At 51.9% G+C, this 18,598-nt stretch overlaps 4 protein-coding genes across 4 annotated transcripts; 3 read left to right on the forward strand and 1 right to left on the reverse strand.

Moving 5' to 3' along the window:
• Positions 1 to 899: 899 nt before the first annotated feature.
• Positions 900 to 3,807, forward strand: V8C40DRAFT_253636 (uncharacterized protein). Its single transcript, XM_083217665.1, has 2 exons — positions 900 to 1,098; positions 1,193 to 3,807. Exon 2 carries the CDS (start codon positions 1,488 to 1,490, stop codon positions 3,087 to 3,089), a length of 1,602 nt encoding a protein of 533 aa, XP_083069416.1. The 5' UTR covers positions 900 to 1,098; positions 1,193 to 1,487; the 3' UTR covers positions 3,090 to 3,807.
• Positions 3,808 to 3,995: 188 nt separating this feature from the next.
• On the forward strand, positions 3,996 to 8,601 carry V8C40DRAFT_253638 (ubiquitin elongating factor core-domain-containing protein). Its single transcript, XM_083217666.1, has 7 exons — positions 3,996 to 4,628; positions 4,707 to 5,413; positions 5,478 to 5,691; positions 5,771 to 6,720; positions 6,786 to 6,878; positions 6,941 to 7,306; positions 7,373 to 8,601. The coding sequence occupies exons 1-7, from the start codon at positions 4,563 to 4,565 to the stop codon at positions 8,274 to 8,276; spliced, it is 3,300 nt and encodes a 1,099-aa protein (XP_083069417.1). The 5' UTR covers positions 3,996 to 4,562; the 3' UTR covers positions 8,277 to 8,601.
• A 4,896-nt stretch (positions 8,602 to 13,497) lies between these two features.
• On the reverse strand, positions 13,498 to 13,868 carry V8C40DRAFT_269208 (uncharacterized protein; the record flags this gene model as incomplete). Its single annotated transcript, XM_083220058.1, has 2 exons — positions 13,498 to 13,704; positions 13,803 to 13,868. The coding sequence occupies 2 exons, from the start codon at positions 13,866 to 13,868 to the stop codon at positions 13,498 to 13,500; spliced, it is 273 nt and encodes a 90-aa protein (XP_083069418.1).
• Positions 13,869 to 17,569: 3,701 nt separating this feature from the next.
• On the forward strand, positions 17,570 to 18,418 carry V8C40DRAFT_253652 (uncharacterized protein). The gene has a single exon (XM_083217667.1). It carries the CDS (start codon positions 17,623 to 17,625, stop codon positions 17,989 to 17,991), a length of 369 nt encoding a protein of 122 aa, XP_083069419.1. The 5' UTR covers positions 17,570 to 17,622; the 3' UTR covers positions 17,992 to 18,418.
• Positions 18,419 to 18,598: the final 180 nt, after the last annotated feature.

The raw sequence follows: 18,598 nt of genomic DNA on the forward strand, positions 1-18,598 counted from the left end.
AAACGTTAAAAGGATTTACGAAGGAAAACAGTGCCATCGGATAATACCTGCTGCAGAGACGCGCTTATAGGGTGAGGTGGTTGATTCGGGCATCGAAGATCAAATGCCGGGGCCAACGGGTAACTGGTTTACCTACTATACACATACATGCTATGTCAACCTGTCAAGACCCTCTCCTTCCTACGAGAAATAACGTTGTGGTTGCCCTTAATCAAGAAAGACGGCTCTCAAACCTGTAGACCATTAGGGTATGGACGTGATTTCTGAAGAAAATGGGACATGGAATCCTTTGGACCCATTGGACAAAAACTACGGTATATCGAGGTGGCTGGCCGAGAACCACGGCGCAGTCGCGCATTTGTTCAACGGACTTGCTGAGAGAATCCTGAAGATGGGAGGATACATGTTCCTACCTACCCAGATGAGATAGGTACAGTTCGTCTCTTAGGAACTTTTAATTATTTTTACGCAGAGTTTAATTCATCCAAGCCACCAACAACCAACCTCGTAATCCCCTCATGATTCCTATTTCTACCGTACCTAACTACTCCGTACGTGTAGCAGCACTTCCAAGATTGCAACGGATCTCGAGTATGCGGATGTATTTGTGTACCTGCCTAGTACGTTGCAATCAGGGATACCCATGCAATCATTATTAAGGCAGTGGCGCTGTAGTGGTAGAGTTTTGTTGTTGGGTGAACGATCTATTGGTGGATGGTTGCACGCAGTTGAAACTTGCTGGTACCTGCACATGCCGCATTCCCAGCGTCCCTTCCAGCACCCAATGGCACCTCGTACATGTGCATGTACCTTAATATAGAATCTCAACATTTTGAACAACTACTACCTAGTAATAATCATAAATTCACACCCGATACCACGTAATCCATTCCCCTTGTTGTACAACGTGAGTAACAGGCTGTGCCAATGCTTGCATCCCCTTGCGGTAAATTATTTACCCCGCCGACTCGCCACCGCATCCAAAATCCAAACGTACATGTAGGTACCTAGGTAGGCATCTAAACAAAACAATCAACCGTTGCACTGTAAACAGTGTAAACAACTCCAATACCGCCTTGGAAACGCTAGGCACGACTAGTAGGTACCCGACCCTCTTAAATCTTATCGTGGCCGGCCGGAAATCGCCCTCGGCTGATCTGGCTCCATCAAACCACCAGCTAAACTGAATGAGCATCGCATCGCCCTTGACAGATGCTCGTTACAGGGAAGCCTTGACTGATTCTCATGCCTGAGGGGCTTCTATCTGGGCGCCTCAAGCACAGTTTCGTTGCCTGACACCCAAAAGTCCATTCCTCTCTCTATTCGCCTTGCCGCTCCACGACTCTCCGTCCGTCCGTCTGTGCTCTGCGGATCCAACCAAGCACCGGCACAAGCACCGGCATCAGCGCGAGATTCAGCTCCAGCTCCAGCTCCATCCAGCCCCAGCCAGCTCACTCTAGCCTAGCCTCACTTGCCTGGCTGCCAGCATGTCCTCGGCGTCCCAGCGGCGGCGACGAGATGAAGACGACTACATTCCATTTGGACCCCCATCACTCCCCAGCACACAGACGCACCTCGACAACATGTCGTCGGAACTTGGCTGGCCACCGCCGGTGACCATGTCCGACTCGAGCGACGAGGAATTTCGAGACCACCGGACGAATGCGCGACGCATTTCGCGCCGAAACCACATGCCGCATGGCATTGACGGACTGATGAACAATGGCCGATACTCGCCCGACGTGTATTCAGTCACCTCCGATCCCCCAAGCCAGACGCCCATGCTCGACGCCGGCATGCAATCTCAATACGCCGGCATACACTCGCAATACTACGCCACGAGAACGCCCAACCCAGGGCCGCAGATCAAGCCGCACCTATCATCCCTAGATATCCCAAGACGCTACGGCAGCAATGCCATCCTCGACATGTATGCGCTCACCTACGTCACCGACCCTGACCCGAATCTACTATGTCCCATCTGCCATGACCCTCTCGTCGACCCTGTGACGACTCCGTGCGACCATACTTTTTGCTATCGATGCCTACGCAGAAGCATGGCGTCGAGCCCCGCGGGCGGCGCCTGTCCCATCGACAGAGAGCCTCTGCTGTGGACAGACTGTTCCAGCTCCATACGACTGATTCGAACACAGCTTAATAACCTGATCGTTAAATGCCCTCATCACGGTAGAGGCTGTGAGGAGGAAATGAGGAGAGAAGTGGTGGAGAGACACGCAACCATGGAGTGCAGTTTCCGAGAATACCCTTGTCCTGATGCCGAATGCTCCAAGACAATCCGCTACAAGGCGACAGACGACAAGTGCCAGCACCAAGAGAACAGCTGCACGTTCTGCGACGCCATCATCGAGGACGCTGATCTTGATATTCATCTGCTACAGTGCCCTAAGAGCAAGACGCGGTGCGCGGGCTGCTGGATGCTAATTCTTCGCGAGCAAGAGGACAGCCATAAAAACCTGGACTGCGATGCCATTGAAGTGGGGTGCCGCTTTCAAGCTGCTGGCTGCCCAGTGAGGGTTATACGGCAACACCAAGAGCTTCATGCCCTTTCCTGCCCTTTCCATCCAGATTCACCATCCGGCGCCATCATTCGCAGCCAACGGGAGCTCATAGAGACATATGGCAGCTTGGGGAGCCAGCTCCGTCATCTGCGGGCCAGGCAGGAGGAGATGAACCGACGTCTCGATCTGGTTGCTGGGCCAAGTACTCGACCGGGCGATTCAAAATTCAGAGATTCCAGGGCGATGCAAGACCTGGATGCCGGATTTGAAGAAGTCCACCACAACATGAGCCATCTCGAAGCTCGGCAGAGCATGTGGATGGTCAACCAGATCATGCCCGTTCGGGAAGAGGTTGCCGAGCTACGGAACACCAACAACGTGCTTCGAATGCAAGTCAACTACCTCCTAAACCGCGCTCGTGAAGAGGGGGGCCACGCACGACCAACGTCAAGTGGAACAACAAGGCCGACGTCGATGGGATCGGATGCGCCGCCGCCCGAGCCGATGCCTCCCATGATGCGCCAAAGACGACGATCATCGGCCGCAGATGTTGACCTTCCCCGATTATAGATAGCGATTTTCTTGTTTGTTAAGCAATGGAACATTTTGGAGCGATGCTGCGTTTATGAACACGGGTTACTGCCGAGCATTACATCGAAGACGGCGTCTAAAACTAGGAGAACTTGCTGGGTTTGTTTTTATATCTCTCGACTATAAGCATTGTAGGGGCGACCTCTTGCTTCAGTTTCTAGCAATTCGAAATGATAATGTCCCGCCGCATCTTGCGTTTCTTTCCCCAGAATGGAAAAATGGGGAGAGTTATTATTCTCTTCAGCACCTTAATGACCCCCCGGCCTAGGTTATCCTGACTGCTGGTAACTCCGCCGCCAGTCATGCAGATGGAGCGAGAGTGAATTGGGTGCGGCTGGGACGAAGCAGAAATCCGCAGCAGGAACAAGTCTGAATCTCATTATTTTTAAATCCCGTCTCTACAAAGGCCGATCCGATTTCGCAAGTCTCCGGCGATTGGCAATCCCCGCCCGCGGACTTTTGAAAGATATTGGGTCTCATACGAGTATATAGCACTACCTAACTAAATTTACTTTGAGGCAACGGAGTTATAATATGCTTGTCTGAGCTGGCGGAGTTTTGCTGCAAGCCTAGAGCTGTACTGTACTAGTAAGGGCAGGATGGAAAAGTAGGGCTGCAAAGCCGCCGATAATTTGTAGTTGCTGACTCCGATTATCTAAATTCAGAAAGCCGTGATTTTCTTCTTTTTCTTCTATTATATTTCACCTTTTCGCTGCCTTCTCTAGTTCATTGTCCCGCGGATAATCCTTCATGTTCTTGAGCTGGAGTTTATTTCTTGTCTCATAGCTTATTAAGGTTGTAGGCAGAAGCGGCCAGAGAATGCCTTGCGCTACCTCATACTAATCGGCCGCTGTACATACTTTCTGAGCGAACGAATAAGACGACAGCAGCCGCTTACCAAAGCATGATGCGCTGTTACCATGATTCATCGCCCTATATTTAAAAGCCAAAGAGAAACCAGGAGGATTCAATAGGATCAATTTTGACCAACACCGAGCCAGAGAGAACACTCCCACTACTAAGCCTTGGGCACGAGATTTCAGCCAAACACTGACCGTGACCTGATCTGATCTCTCCCAACATCTGCCTATAGTACAGGCTACAGTACAGCCGCTGACAAGGCGTGCTCACTTCCAACAACCCGCTAGCGTCACTTACAGGGGGCTGGCCACTGAAGCCGGTCGCTAGCAAGCAAGTGGCAGCGGCCCCGCACAGCGCTCTCAAGGACAGACTGAACGACATCACTTCTTCTCCACCACGGCCGTGGGGTCTGGACTGGACCTGGACTGCATCTTTGTCAGCCTCGCCATTCCACCTGCTTCTACGTTTCAGCAGCCCGTCACCGCAAACTGGCGTTCCGTTCCCTTTCTTTTGTTCATCATCTCCCTACCGCTGGTGTTGGATCTCGGTGACTTTTTCCCTCTTTTCGGCACGGCCATTTCCATCTCCGCCATGGATCCCAACGACCAGAGCTCGCCCGCGGGGCCTGACGCTCCTGATAAGGAAAAGATGGAGCAGGTAAGGCCGTCTCGTGCTTCTATTTATTCGCCGGAGAGTGATGCTGTGATGTGCACGAGGGACTAACGGCAAATGCAGATTCGGGCACGGCGTCTGGCCAAGCTGGGCAACCCGGTTGTCCCCAAGCCCGCAGAGAGCAAGCCCGCCGAGGCTGGCAGCTCGACATCATCACCAGCTCCCGCTCCCGAGGCCGACGACTCGAGCTCGAGCAAGACCAAAATCACCATCACACCGGCGGCCCAGCCGGCTTCAAACCCCTTTGCGCAGCTGGGCGTGAGGTCGAGCAGGCCGGCCGAGTCCGTGAGCCCTACACCTACAGGTACTATCCGTGTTGCTCGCAAGAGGTCCGCCTCTCAAGTTGACGACGTCCTTTCAGCGCCGCCCCCGCGTAAAGCCACGCCCGTCCAGGCCGAATCAGACGAAGACTATGCCGACAGAGTGCTCAGCCAGATCTTCCGCGTCACTGTCGACCCGCACCGGATGACGAGCAACCAGGGCAACCACCGGCTGACGTTTCTCCCGAATCTGAATCAAGAGCTGAATGATTCTGGGGAGCCCCTGAAGCTGTCCGTTAACAACCTGGATCAGGCTATCATAGAGGCATGCAGCGTCTGGGCTTCTGATAAGCCGCTGATGCAGTATCTCCTCCCGTGTTGGAAGAGAGCTGTGAAAGCGGCTGCGGGGAACAAGCAAACGAGTGGCTTCAAGTTTGAGCTTCACGAGGAGTCGAAGCGCCTTTGCATGAGCAACTGTCTTTTTGCTGTAACCATGCCGGTGCTATATGGGTCAGTTGCATGTGATTTGGGGGATGCCCCTAGTAGTTTTCATATCTGATGCTTTTTCTCTCAGTCGTGAACCAAACCCAGAGCATGACACTATTGCTCCCTATCTCCTCAGGGGTCCCGTGGACGAGGGTGGAATATGCTTCGACTTCATCAAGGAAGCAATCAAGCGATTTGACGATGATGAAACATTTCCCGCCATCTTTAACGATGCAATGGTCAAGCTCAGTACACAGCTCGCGGGGTTGTCCATGGGCGACGAGTACAAACCCTATGTCCAGGTCAGTTGCTTTTCTTCCTCTTTAAGCACAGGGATCGCCACTACTAGCTACAAGATGAACTGACGCTTATTATTTGCAGGCGCTGCAAACATACGCACGATTCCCTGTCCTGGTATCTAATCTTGCAAAGCATGCTTGCTTCAAGCTCCCCCTATCTCCCCACAGTATCGAGAGAAATACTATTCTGGGCCCCTTCTTCCGTCTATCTCCCTTACAGCCAGAAGTGATCAAGAGCTATTTCCCTGGATCACGCACTCTAGACAAGGCACGAATTACTAATGCACAAGACGCTCTGAGAATGGTGCTGAGGACGCACCAGGATGACTTATTCGTTATTACCAATGCGTTTATTCGGGCAGGGCCTGATACAAGAAACCGTACACTAGACTGGTTTGCGTACATTTTAAACACAAACCACAAGCGGAGAGCCATCCAGGTTGATCCCCGGGAGGTGGCTTCAGATGGCTTCATGATGAACGTGACGACGATTTTGGACCGTTTCTGCGAGCCTTTCATGGAGAACGATTTCAGCAAAATTGACAAGATTGACGTACGATATTTCAGAAGACAGCCGCGTGTCGACATCAGCGATGAGACGAAACTCAACGCTGATCAAGCTGCCGCCGATAAATATTACGCAGAAAAGGAGGATGGGGAGTCTAACTTCATCTCCGAGGCCTTCTTCTTGACATTGGCTGCTCATCACTACGGCAGCGAGGCACTCAACTCTCAGCTTAAGAACCTTGACCGCGAAATTAAGTACCTGGAGAAGCACCTTAAAGCTATGGAGGCAGAGCGCCCCAAGCTGGCGAATGCTCCCCATCAGCTGAGGCTGTTTGAGGAGACGCTGAAACGCCACAACAATGTATTGGAGAAGACAATAGCTCTCAAGTACTCGATTGAGGGTGTTCTTCTTGACGAGAGGATGCAGAGTACATCTCTGCGATTCATGCGATATGTCACCGTATGGCTGCTACGGATTGCAACCGGATCCGACTATAAGCCTGGAACTGAGACTGAAACCATCAAGTAAGACTTGGGCGCTCCTTGCTTCCCGAATTTACATCTAGAGAAAGAGCTAATGTTTCTGTTAGATTGCCCATCGAGATAGGACACTCTGATGCCTTTGCATATCTCCCCGAGTATACCCTTCAGAACATCGTCGACAACTTCAAATTCGTGTTCCGGTAAGTCTAATTAATCCCCAACGAGAACTGCCAAAACTAATAAACTTTTCTTTGCGCGACAGATGGCTACCTACAATTCTTCCCAGTGCAGTGGGCGAAGAAATGATTGCCCTGTGCATTACATTCCTTCGATCTTCAGAACAGATCAAGAACCCCTACCTCAAGTCTTCACTAGTATCTCTACTCTTCTCCGGGACCTGGCCGTTTATGCATCTCAAGAGAGGCGTTTTGGGTGACCAGCTCATCTCAATCAAATTTGCCAACGACTACCTCCTGCACGCTCTGATGAAATTCTACATTGAATGCGAGTCCACGGGAGCCAACTCACAGTTCTACGACAAGTTCAACATCCGATACGAAATCTTCCAGGTCATCAAATGCGTATGGGTCAACGACGTCTACCGACAGCAGCTTATCAAGGAAAGCAAGTAAGTGAAAGCTCCGGGACATTGTGTTTTGTTCAACGTTTGGCATGTGGCTAATAAACATTACAGGGTGAACCGAGGCTTCTTTGTCCAGTTTGTCAACATGCTTTTGAACGATACCACATACGTCCTTGATGAAGCATTCACAAAATTCCCCAAGATGCGTACTCTTGAGCGCGAGCTTGAGGATCGCAGCCTCTCTGCAGAGGACAGACAGAAGAAGGATGAAGAGCTGCAGAACTTGGGAAGTCAAGCAACATCCTACATGCAGCTGGCCAACGAAACACTCGAGATGATGAAGCTCTTCACTAAGACGTTGAGCGAAGCATTTACTATGCCCGAGATTGTGTCGCGTCTGGCGAGCATGTTGAACTACAATCTTGAGACGCTGGCTGGCAAGCGGGCTGCTGCCGAGCTGAGCGTTTCTAACAGGGAAAAGTATCACTTCCGGCCCATCCAGCTGCTGTCCGACTTTGTCGAAATTTACTTGAACCTTGGTGGATCCAAGGTCTTTATCGAGGCCGTCGCTGCGGATGGCCGTTCATACAAGGGAGAGGTCCTCGACCGCGTCTCACGGATCCTCTCATCGAAGCACCAGAAGGATCCCGCCGACATTGCCCGGTGGGACAAGCTCAAGGCCAAGTTTGCAGAGACCAAGGAGATACAAGACCAGGCCGAGCTCGACTTGGGAGACATTCCGCCCGAGTTTGAGGACCCCATCATGGGAGAGCTGATGAAGGATCCCGTGCTTCTGCCGAGCAGGCACATTGTCGACCGGTCCACGATTGTGCAGCACTTGCTGAGCGATCCAAAGGATCCGTTTACAAGACAGCCCATGACGATTGAGGACGCGGTTCCCCAGACGGAGCTGAAGGAGAAGATTGAGAAGTGGCGGCAGGAGAAGATTCAGGCGTCCAAGGATAAGCTTTCCACGACCACGGGGGGTGATGCTATGGACACTGCAGAGGGTTGAATAGAGAGAGACGAGACGAGCAAAATTACTGGTTTTTTGTCTTTTTGTTTTTTTGCTAGGTTTACGGTGTATGATTCTTGATATTGTGGATAAAGAGCAGAATTGTTTCTTCTGCGATATGCCTAAACTTTATTTTTTAAACTTTTCGATTTACTTTTGTCCCTTGTTTTCTTTCCTGTTTGTTCTGATGATGTTTGGTACGGGAAAGGGGGTGGGAATATTTCATCTGCGGCGAAGAACAAAAGATTCTTTCTTTCCTTACTTGACATGGTAATCGATACACTACTTTTGGGGCAAGACAGTGAATAGATTCATGATTATGTGCATTAAACTTGTTGACTATCTCTGTCTATTCATGATTATACGCATCAATCTTATTGACACTATCTCTTATGCCATCTTACGTGTATTTTCGAATCTACAAGACTACGAGTACGGGCATTTCATTTTAACTCTAGGGGGCTAAAGATAATGATGCCATGGCTGGCATCGTAAGTAGATCCACCCCCCTATTCAGCAAAGATCACCACCCAAAAAGGGTGTATCACAAGCCATTCGGCCGGTTTTTGTTGGTACATAGGCCTACTGCCTACTTAGAGAAGTACGCAGTAGGAGGCCGCTTCCTAGTGAAATAAGCGTGGCGAAAACTCCAGCATTGAACAAAAATGAACGTGTTGCTATAAGCACGACTCGGCACAGAGTAAGCAATGGAAAGCGCATTTGTCAGATATGACCAAGAGAAGATGCTCGAAGTAATGTCATGCAGGTACATGACAAGAGCCCGACAGTTATCGTATAAGAACGGGGGCAACAATGTAAAGGGAGTAAGTCAGTCACGCAGCCAGTCATACAAGTCATTTGTTCCAACCATGGGTAGCGAAGAAGAAGAAGAAACCACTGCGAAAGAACAACGGGCGTGGTGGCAAATAGAGGTGTGCAAGAAGCATCAAGTACACACACAGAGAGCGAGAGCGAGAGGGATACTTACAAATCACGACGCCTATTCTTGTACGACCAAAGCACGAGTAAGTCCGCCCACACGGCAGGCTCGCTTAGCAGTTAACTCCGGACATCGTGCGTACTGGACTCGTATGGCGCAAAAAGTCGAGACAGCGGCCGGAGATCTCATCAGGGGGTAAGCTAGGTTTCGACGCTTTGAACCATCTGCTGACAGGAATATTGTCCGACGACCCGAGACATGCCCTAAGGAGTGAGCCGACCTCATGCATCGAATCCATCTTGGTCCTCGAGATCGGTTTGCCAGCCGGTGGCCGCAACAGTCGGCAGCCACTCCCGGATTAGAACGAAATCGTCGTTTCAGGGCCACGCGTGCCTGAGAGCTAAAATGCGAGCGCTGGCTAATCGGTAGATACGGAGCACAAAATACTTCGTATATGCTCCGGATTTCACAGAGCCCCCCTATCTGCCGCCATCACGCGTACGAGTACATACTCGTACCTGTACGGAGTACATGCAGGTAGTATCATGTTGGTGTTACTGGAGAGCAGTCCGGAGCATTAACCTGTACTCGTAAGCCTTATTCCTGCACACTTGCGTCATTCCACTCCATTGTGCCTAGGCCCAGCGGTGGGTAAACCGAGATGATACTATTTAATCTCTTCGTCCCCGCGATTGAGGGGCTGCAGTGAGATCCAATCCATCGATACATGAGCCGAACGCCGCCGAGGGTATTCATTAGTAAGAGCAGCTGCTTGGCACGAATCAGGTGTCCAAACACCCAAGCGGCAAGTCTGGAAAAGACTCGGTGAAGATGTATGACTCCGCAAAACATTTCCGGCAAGCTGGATCGTTTTCCAGGCGGACCTCCCATAGTAGGAAGCTTAGTCACTGCTGAAAGGACGGGCTAAACAAGTCTCAAAAGCCCTCCACACGACATCTTCCCACAATAGCAAACGACAAAACAGGCCGCTCCAAGCAGTATCGTGGGGGCCACGGCCTTAACCTAGCATGGTAGGAAGCACTGGCACCAAGGCACAGAGTTAAAGTCCGTTCTTCGTACTCCGCACTTCGTAATTGTATGAAGAGTCCGAGCCCCGTGCCAAGTCAGGTGAAACATGTTGTCCACAACCCCAACAAAAGACTAGCCTGGTTATGTTCCGTCCTCCGTCCAGGTATACATGCTCCGACAGTAGCATTATCTCGGCAAAGCCGCCGTGGTTTGCCGCAGCCGTTTGCCGCATCACTCGCCGACGATCGACAGATAGTGCCGTGCTGGCCTCTTGGGCCTGCAAAGGCCAGGTAGGAGTTAGCGTTGCGACCTTCATGGCTGCAGTCAGCGTCTCTGGCGTCGAAGCGGAGGGCCTCCCGTGTAATACTCCGCGCGCAGACAGCACGACACGGAAGCTTTCTCCGAAATCACAGGCGCTTAACGAATCGGTGAGCATACGTAATTCGGACATGGGCATCTGTTTAGTCGTGGACCGACGACAGCAGGCAACTTGGCCTTAGAAGGTGTCCATTGCGACATGAGGAATCGGCAAACATGGCTGGACTGGGGAAGCCTTGCACACCCCCTTCCCGTACAGTACCAATCAGCTCAAGCGTCAGCCCAGCTCGCCTTCGCACAACTGCTCCGGAGTGCTCGTAATATCAATGCGTCCTGTCCTTGAGCCATACTCGTACTGCGCCAGTAGACCGCTGGCGTATCGCAGGAGCGCCATCCTGCATATACTTCCTTGTTTGATGTCGGGTGCCTTTAGGTTGGCACGGCTGTTGCTTAGCCACCCTCCCCGGACATGTCAGGCGACTGCAGCCCTCCAGCTTCGGTTGCTACCACGGGAGCTTATGTCTTTCAGCTAGAGCTGTAAGGCCAAAAAGGCGGCCACCCTTTCCTGCTAGCTCCAGCGACAGCCTAATTTGGATATCTGCCGCCAAGTGATAAGGCTCGTAGAAGCCTTCATCTTCGGGAAAAGCTGGCGCTCTAGCCGAGTCGCACGTGCGGTATCAAGAGGGCCCCTATCGCGAAGAGTCCCATTAAACCCACAGCGAGAATGCTAAAAGCAATCTAGCCCACCAGAGAAGCCATCTCCCCAGGACGCCAGCATCCGGAGGTTGTGAGTCTACTTAGCTAGCCGCCCGGCTTTGGCTAGGATGTCCAGCAGAAGCAGGGAATCCTTGAGCTTCCCCCACAGTGTCCCACGACTCCGACGCTAGGAGGCATATTTGGCCCCAATTCAACTCATGCGTCTCTCGGACGGCATGTACTGTACTCGTACGAAAGGACTACCCCCCATATAGTCAGGTTGATTCCAACATTTCCGGATAGATGTCGGCATCCCTTCCACCGATGGGGGCAACCTATCAGATTTGCAGGCCCGAGGTCCGCTGTTGTCGACTACACTAACATCAGCGTCATGGCCCTACGGTTCAGATTGTGGGCTAGAACTAGTAGTTCATCCTTCGGAACACCAACTGATATACATCATGGTCCCGGCATTCGCGTCTGCTGCATCTTTCGCGCCAGTGGAATCTTTGCGTCCTCTGTCCCGCACAAATGCAGCTCTAGGCAACGCTGCCAGAATTTTACCGCCATGGGTAACTAATATTTTTCGTATATGACTAGTAATGGTACCGTACTAGCCAATGCAGGCCGTGTAAATCGCTCAAGGCCTGCACCTTGCCCAAGGATCTTGGAGGGGTCTGCAGACAATGCTCCTGTCTTCTTTGTCTAGCCGGAATGTGGGTAGAAAAGGCTGTATTGTAGCTCGGTAACCCCGGTTCGGCTCCAAACGAGACCTTCTTGCAACACTTATCCGTACTCCGTGCATGCAGGCTTCCGGGACGCGGCAAGGATGAGAAAGACGCAAGCATGGCTTGTAGCACTACCACTAGTGCCAGAAGTACGGAGCACTCCGTGCTAGCTCGCTAGATAGCCGTGTGGCCTAATCTAATTCCCTATCACAGCAGAGCTGGTGGCTTGCCAGGCGTGGCCAGGCATGGCCACATTGTCCAGCTCGAACGTTTGGAGGCAAGCATACAGAGCACAACGTAGCCCTTCCCCAAAGGGTCTTGACAAGGGGAAACTAGATCAGCCACCTACGTTAGCCTTCGAGGAGCTTCAACTGGTTTCATCTCGACCTCCATGATGATAATTGTGATAACGCCACCTTTCACTTCTCCGGAATCCGAGGTTAGCTTTTTCAGGGATCAACCAGCAAGAATTTCAGGGCAACATTTTCGACAACACTCACTCGGATAACCCAAACCGTTCTAGTCAAGCGCCAAGAAGGATAGAAAAAAGTCGGGACTCACCACGGGCATACCTACACCGCTGCACGTGGTTCGTAAACATGGAACATGTACGCTTGTACGAGTACACAATCCCATGCAGCGAGGGCGTTTCAGACAAGGCGGAGGCTACATCTTTCTCCCTCTCGTCTTGTCCTGATATACTATGCGCTGTGTCCAAACAGATGGGCGAGCTGGCGTTAAACCATTCGGAAGGCTGCCTGCACAGAGAAGATCGTGGCCCCAGGCTGCTGACCCCGAGCTCCGTATGGGACGTCCTACAAGAGCTCAGATGTCAGAACCACGGGCGTCGGGGTATCATCATTTGAGTTCGGCGGCCATGCCAGTCAGCAATATACTTGCATGCGAATGCCGCGATATTAGAGAACGGTCGTCTAGTGGTATCGTTTGTTTCCCACTGACGCAGTCTTGAGCACGAAAGAATAGAATTCGAGCACATGTCTCCTCGTAGACGAGTCCATGTCTGTTGTTTGGCTGGCTTGGCCAGTATGTTCGCGCACATCGGTTCCATGGGCTTGATTAGCCCTCCGACCAGGTTCTGGTGGGGTGATTTTTGACGGCGGCCTTGTCTTGCTCTCCGGAGGGAGCCGACTTTCAGTGTAGATCCAGACGCCTGGACACCGGATGCCAATATAGGAAAGTGTGATGCCGATCTCTTATGAGCTATTGTAAAGTCACAGCTCCTCAAGTTGCGCGCTGACCGCCCCGCAATACGGCGTGCATTCGCATTGAGTCTGCTCTCTCGCCATTGGATACATATGTGTTATCTGGGCATTCTGGCCATGGTTCAGCAAGAAGGCGGTTAGCCATACCGCATTGCTGTTCCAATAGCCTTGGTTGACTGCCACGCTTACTCGTATACTTGCAAGTTGGAGGAGGAAGGCTAGCAAGGCAGTGGTGAACCGGGAGCCGAATCGTCAGCGGCCTAGAGAGAAGCGGGCCGCGTGATGTCTCACAGACAGGCGGAGGGCTTCGTGGTACGAATTGGCGAAATATTCTGGAAGCAAAGACCATCTTTCCACTTGAGAGCACCCTGCAGCCAGCCTTCAGCCGCATGGCCGAAAGACCGGCGTTTCGAGTTAAAGGAGATGTTGTTCCAGAGGTGGGGCGAGACGCGAGCCGCTGAGAGATCCGTCTTGGTGTAATACAGAATCCCCATCTTCATCCACAAGACAGTGCTTCGTACGGAGTACTTTGATATGGCTCGTACCCACACAAAGTCTCCTCGGAGCACAGGCCAGTGTAAAACATACTCACCCAACTCTCCGCCCTCTGGAGAGTGTCTGATAGATAACCCTGAAATGTTTCAGCATGGCTCGTCATTATCCAGGCTATAACATGCTATTCCAAAGCTCTTGACCCGAGGGCGACATCATCTGTGGTATGAGACATGCTCGTCGATATCATCTGTGGTTTTTTGTCCCCCTTGCACTCCGTGATAGCCGAGTTCATAAACTACAACATCGTCTCAATGAGCGGTCGAGACACGCAAACAAGGCCTGCTGCATGGCTCGAAAGAAGGAGCGGGAGAGGAGGCCGCCATGTCGCTGCGAATTCTTGATTCGTGGGCAAAAGTTTTCAAGATACCAGGGGGGTTGCCTAGACGGGTTGAGCAAGAAAGATGGAGGGACGAATTGGTGATGTCGACCCCGGCTCGGTGATTCGCCTGCAGCTGTGCAGATCACTACTGACATTGCTGAACCCACTGCTCCATGGCGATGACGAAGTACAGGCACTGGTAGCGCTCGATTTGATCATTAGTGGCTGCGCACTCGTCCATTTTCGACACTGGATTGCGGGCTTTTTGGGGGTGTGAGCGTGCTGGTTTGCTGTGTTCTCCGTACTGTAGACTTGATTTGAGCTAGGTTCTCGCACGAGGCTAGCTGGCAGATCACTGGCGAGCTAAAGAGGCCAGAACCAAGACAGCGCGATTGGCACAGACATCTCAAATGCCGCCGTTGATTGGTATGACGCACCGTAGACTGAATGTAGACCGCAAGATGAGGCGTCTGCAGTTAATCCGGATGAAGTCCAAGCGCCAAGTGCGGAGAACTTGGAACTACTGCTTAAAACATTCACAGGAGTGGGAAAAAGCACGAGTCAAGACGGTAAATGGTGTCAATATTCAAGGTTGTTGCTCAGGTACTCGTACAGAGTACAGAGTACATTTCAGTAGTATCTCTTTTCTAAGAGCCAGGCCTGCCTTCCCATTGCTGCCACAATATTGCAGGTGCAGGTGCAGGTGTCATATCATGCTCATGCCTGTGGTCCTTTGTACCCAATACAGTACGAGTACCTTGGCAGTCTGCGGGTGAAGGTGCTGGAGGTGCTGCAGTACGAGTATCTTTTGGCGGATCACTCGTACGAGTTGAGTGCTTGTACAAGTGCCCAGTCCGGTACGGGACTCCGCGTGCCTGCTGCCTTGACCGAAAAGTGACGAGTCGGCGCCTTCCTCCACGTGCGGTCTTGCCAACCCTTCAAGTGCAAGATGCTCCGTCTGTAAGTACCTGGTCCTTGTCCGTATCATGTATCATGTATCATGCCTTACTGTACGTGCTAGCTCGGCATTGACTGCCTCTATTACCGAAGTGTCATTACGAATTTGATGCTGCGAGCTCCGATAACAGTCTAAGGTGCTGTATCGCTTGGGTTCCGTTCCGTGGAACCCTGCAAATCTGTGCTGATGGCCGTCAACCACGCAACCCTGCGGCATCTAAGTAACACTCCGCAGGTGCCGGGAGCCTGCTGATATGAGCTTCTACCTGTAAGGTACATATGCCAAGCGCATGGTACTGCTTACCGACCATGTACCTCGTGCAGGCACTCGCACTTTCGCGCCTGAAGAAGCGCGTCTAAAAAAGAAAATACTATGGAAGGAAGCAGGAGCAAGTCCCGGGAGGAGCCTTCTCGAGGCCCAGGGTAGGTGTGATCGCGAGAGCGGGATGACGTTGACTCTGCGGTGGGACTTTTCATTCCTCTTGTAGGAATCTGTCCTGCTCTCTCCGACAGGGGCATTACAGGAACAGACAAAATTAGCAGGTATCCAGACAGTCACAGAATTCAGAGCACCTGCGACTCCATCCTCGTATAACAAACCGCAGACATCTTGACAGCAAGAATACAGCCACAAATCCAACCATCAAGAAGCGATGGTAAAGCAGGGAGACAGAGACACAGACAGACGAGTGCTGTACCGTACAGTACGTGAGTCCTCAGAGTCAGACTTAAGCAGCACAAACCGTGTTTCAGCAGCCCCAGTGCGGAATACAAGACAATACGCTTGGATGCTGATATTCGTGACAGATGAAAAGCAGGGGACCTGCTGAACTTTCGATACAGGAAAGGCCTCTACTGCTAGTGCTGCACATACCCTTGATTCCGTCTCGTTTGCTCATCGGGGACTGCTGGATGGCCCCGACATCTCCTGCCGCGTGGTTCATTTCACAGTCCTTGGGATTTGGTCAGTTTTCATATTTCGCTAGTAACATTCTCGGCGTTGTTGCCCAGCTACGACTGTGAATCCATTTGCGCGGCCGCTTCGACGTACCTAGATTGCCCTTGTGGATACGGAGGGTGGTGTTCCAGGTCGATACTAGCAATCATCATCCTCATCGCCGCCGCCAGACACCACGCGATGGACACCGTGTCACTTGCAGCAATGACACGGAGTACGCACTATCCATACCATGATAGCCCACAATCGATACTACTCTACCACGGCGTCCCCTTGATGCAGCAGCCTGGACGGAGTAGTCCGAGCGGATATGCGAGCTAATTACGACTTGCCCTCGATTCTGCACGTCGCACCGAGCGTACCATGTTTTCGGGCTCGCAGAAACTTTCGGTCAATCATCAACCCGTTGAGTCTTTTCCGTGCAGCGCCTCGCATACCACCTCAGGCTATGATATGATATACGCGTATCCAAGGAAATGCATCCTTAGGCCTTGACAGCTGTTGTAGATGTTTTGAAATCGCCATGTCGTGAGATTTGAAAAGCATCTCCTTACTCAAGAGCACGCAATCTGTTGCTGTTCTCGGTCTTCGGAAAAGAGCTAAACGAAAGCTCTCGGATCAATCTTGGTGCTATCTTTCATGCTAACCTTTTTCTCCGCCCTCGCCATAAATGCCCCATGCTCTGGCTCCCTTAGCATTGGCTCAGTCTAGTCGCCACAGAGCCCGCTCTCATCTAGGGACTCCATTTTACGAGCGTGTGCTCCGTACGGTAGCAAGAACCTCCTTGCAGCACGAAACACAAGTGAATGTGCAATCTTCCGGAGACTCCCGATCTGTTGCTGTACCAGGATTGCGCCACAAGTTGTTTCGCTCATGTTTGTTGTACAGTACATTGCCGCAGAGCCGCCACGGAAGCCGAATTCGATGGTTAGGGTCGATTCAAGTGTTCTGTTTGGCTCACCAAGACCCGGCACCCGGGATTCACCTCCAATCTGGCGCCTCGGGCACTACTCCAGAGTTACACAGCATGCTATGCAGTAGGTCATGAAACCGCTTTTGCAGCCGCTCGATGCGGGGTTATTCTCAACGACCTCAGTCATGTTCTTGACCGTCTTATTTACTTCATCTCTGATTTGCAAATCTAAATCATTCCTTTGGACGGAGAAGAGAAGGAGTTTCACAGAGAGAGACAGAGACAAAGCGAGGCCAGGGACAAATAAGCCCATGCATGGTACCAGAAGAAAGAAGGAGGGGAGACCAACAGTCAGGAAAATCCGGAAAGCTACTTCAGTCCCGACAGCCGGCCATCATCCTTGTTCATCTTTCCGCACGAGTGAGGACGATAAAGCACGGGGGAATGGAGGATGTAGTACATTTGATAAGTACACTCGCACGGGAGCACGGAGTATTTTCAACATTACTCGTATTACAGCCGGCGGCTCCCTCGGCTCCAAACCGAATATTTACTCCACAGCCTGAAAGCAGTGGCTTTCGAGATTCGTAACCTCTCGGCGCCTTCTGCGGATACATCCGTGCGATTGGCGCCCACGCGCGGTGTGGCATCGACTGTACATGTTTGAACCAACCACCATCTGCATGCACACGCACAAGCTTTAGGGCTTGATGCTTGATACTGTCTGCTCTTCTTCGGGATGCTCTGCCTGCTTCAAGGGCAACATGCAGGGTTGTCCTATTCGGACAGCGTCATTCCATCATTCTTCTGGTCTGCTTCCTACTGCTACTCTATCGCTCCCGTCAGGATCACAGCCGGCGTTTCGGGGAACGTCCTCGAACTGGTCAAGTCCCTGGAGTCGCCCACCATCTGTTGGCGGCAACTACTGGAGTGCAAGCCAGTGTAGTGGTGACCTGGTCGCTTCTGACGCCACGCGCCTGATCGCTAGAGCCAGTAGTAGGGCAAATGCAAGCCTAATTTCATGCGAGGACCCCGACTTTTGTCTTCTTTCTGAAGGTGAGTTCTTCAAGCTAGCATAGAGCCACACAGTGCGCTATTCCATCCGTTTTTAACCAGGCGAGGGATGGTTTAGCTGTGGATTCAACTCTCGCCCCGGCTCGAGCCACGACAGGGGGGATCCTCCGTCCTTGTCGGAAGTGTTTGTTCAAAGTTCGGATTGTGTGTAAGAGCGAGTGCCTCACAACCACGGCGGAAGAATCCGTACTACTTTGCGGGGTTGCCACTAATAGTATCTCCCACTCGTCATGCGGGCACACCAGAGTCGTCTTGTACAGTACCAATGTTCCAGAACATTGAAGTTGAGAGACGCCAAAGGTTGGCTAGAGAGTTTTGTTCCACATCCGCCACACTGAAATGACGGCACCGTCGACACAAAGGCAGAAAATAAGCTGGAGTATGAATCGCGGCAATTTAACGGGGACCACCATGTACGAGAACTGCTCGCTCGCGCTGGCCCCCCCAAGTTTACGGCTAGTATTGCGATTATTGTCTGAGTGGTACGAGCATTTTTATCAGATTTTCCTGGAGGGGACCTCGGGCCACGCGGCATGCAAGCGACATGATTGTCCGCCGAGCAAGCATCTGGACAGCGTCCAAGCAAACGCGTGTGGATATGCGGTGTGCCCC

The sequence above is a fragment of the Trichoderma camerunense genome (assembly GCF_050948025.1).
Source record: "Trichoderma camerunense strain CBS 138272 chromosome Unknown V8C40scaffold_18, whole genome shotgun sequence".
Taxonomy (NCBI): domain Eukaryota; kingdom Fungi; phylum Ascomycota; class Sordariomycetes; order Hypocreales; family Hypocreaceae; genus Trichoderma; species Trichoderma camerunense.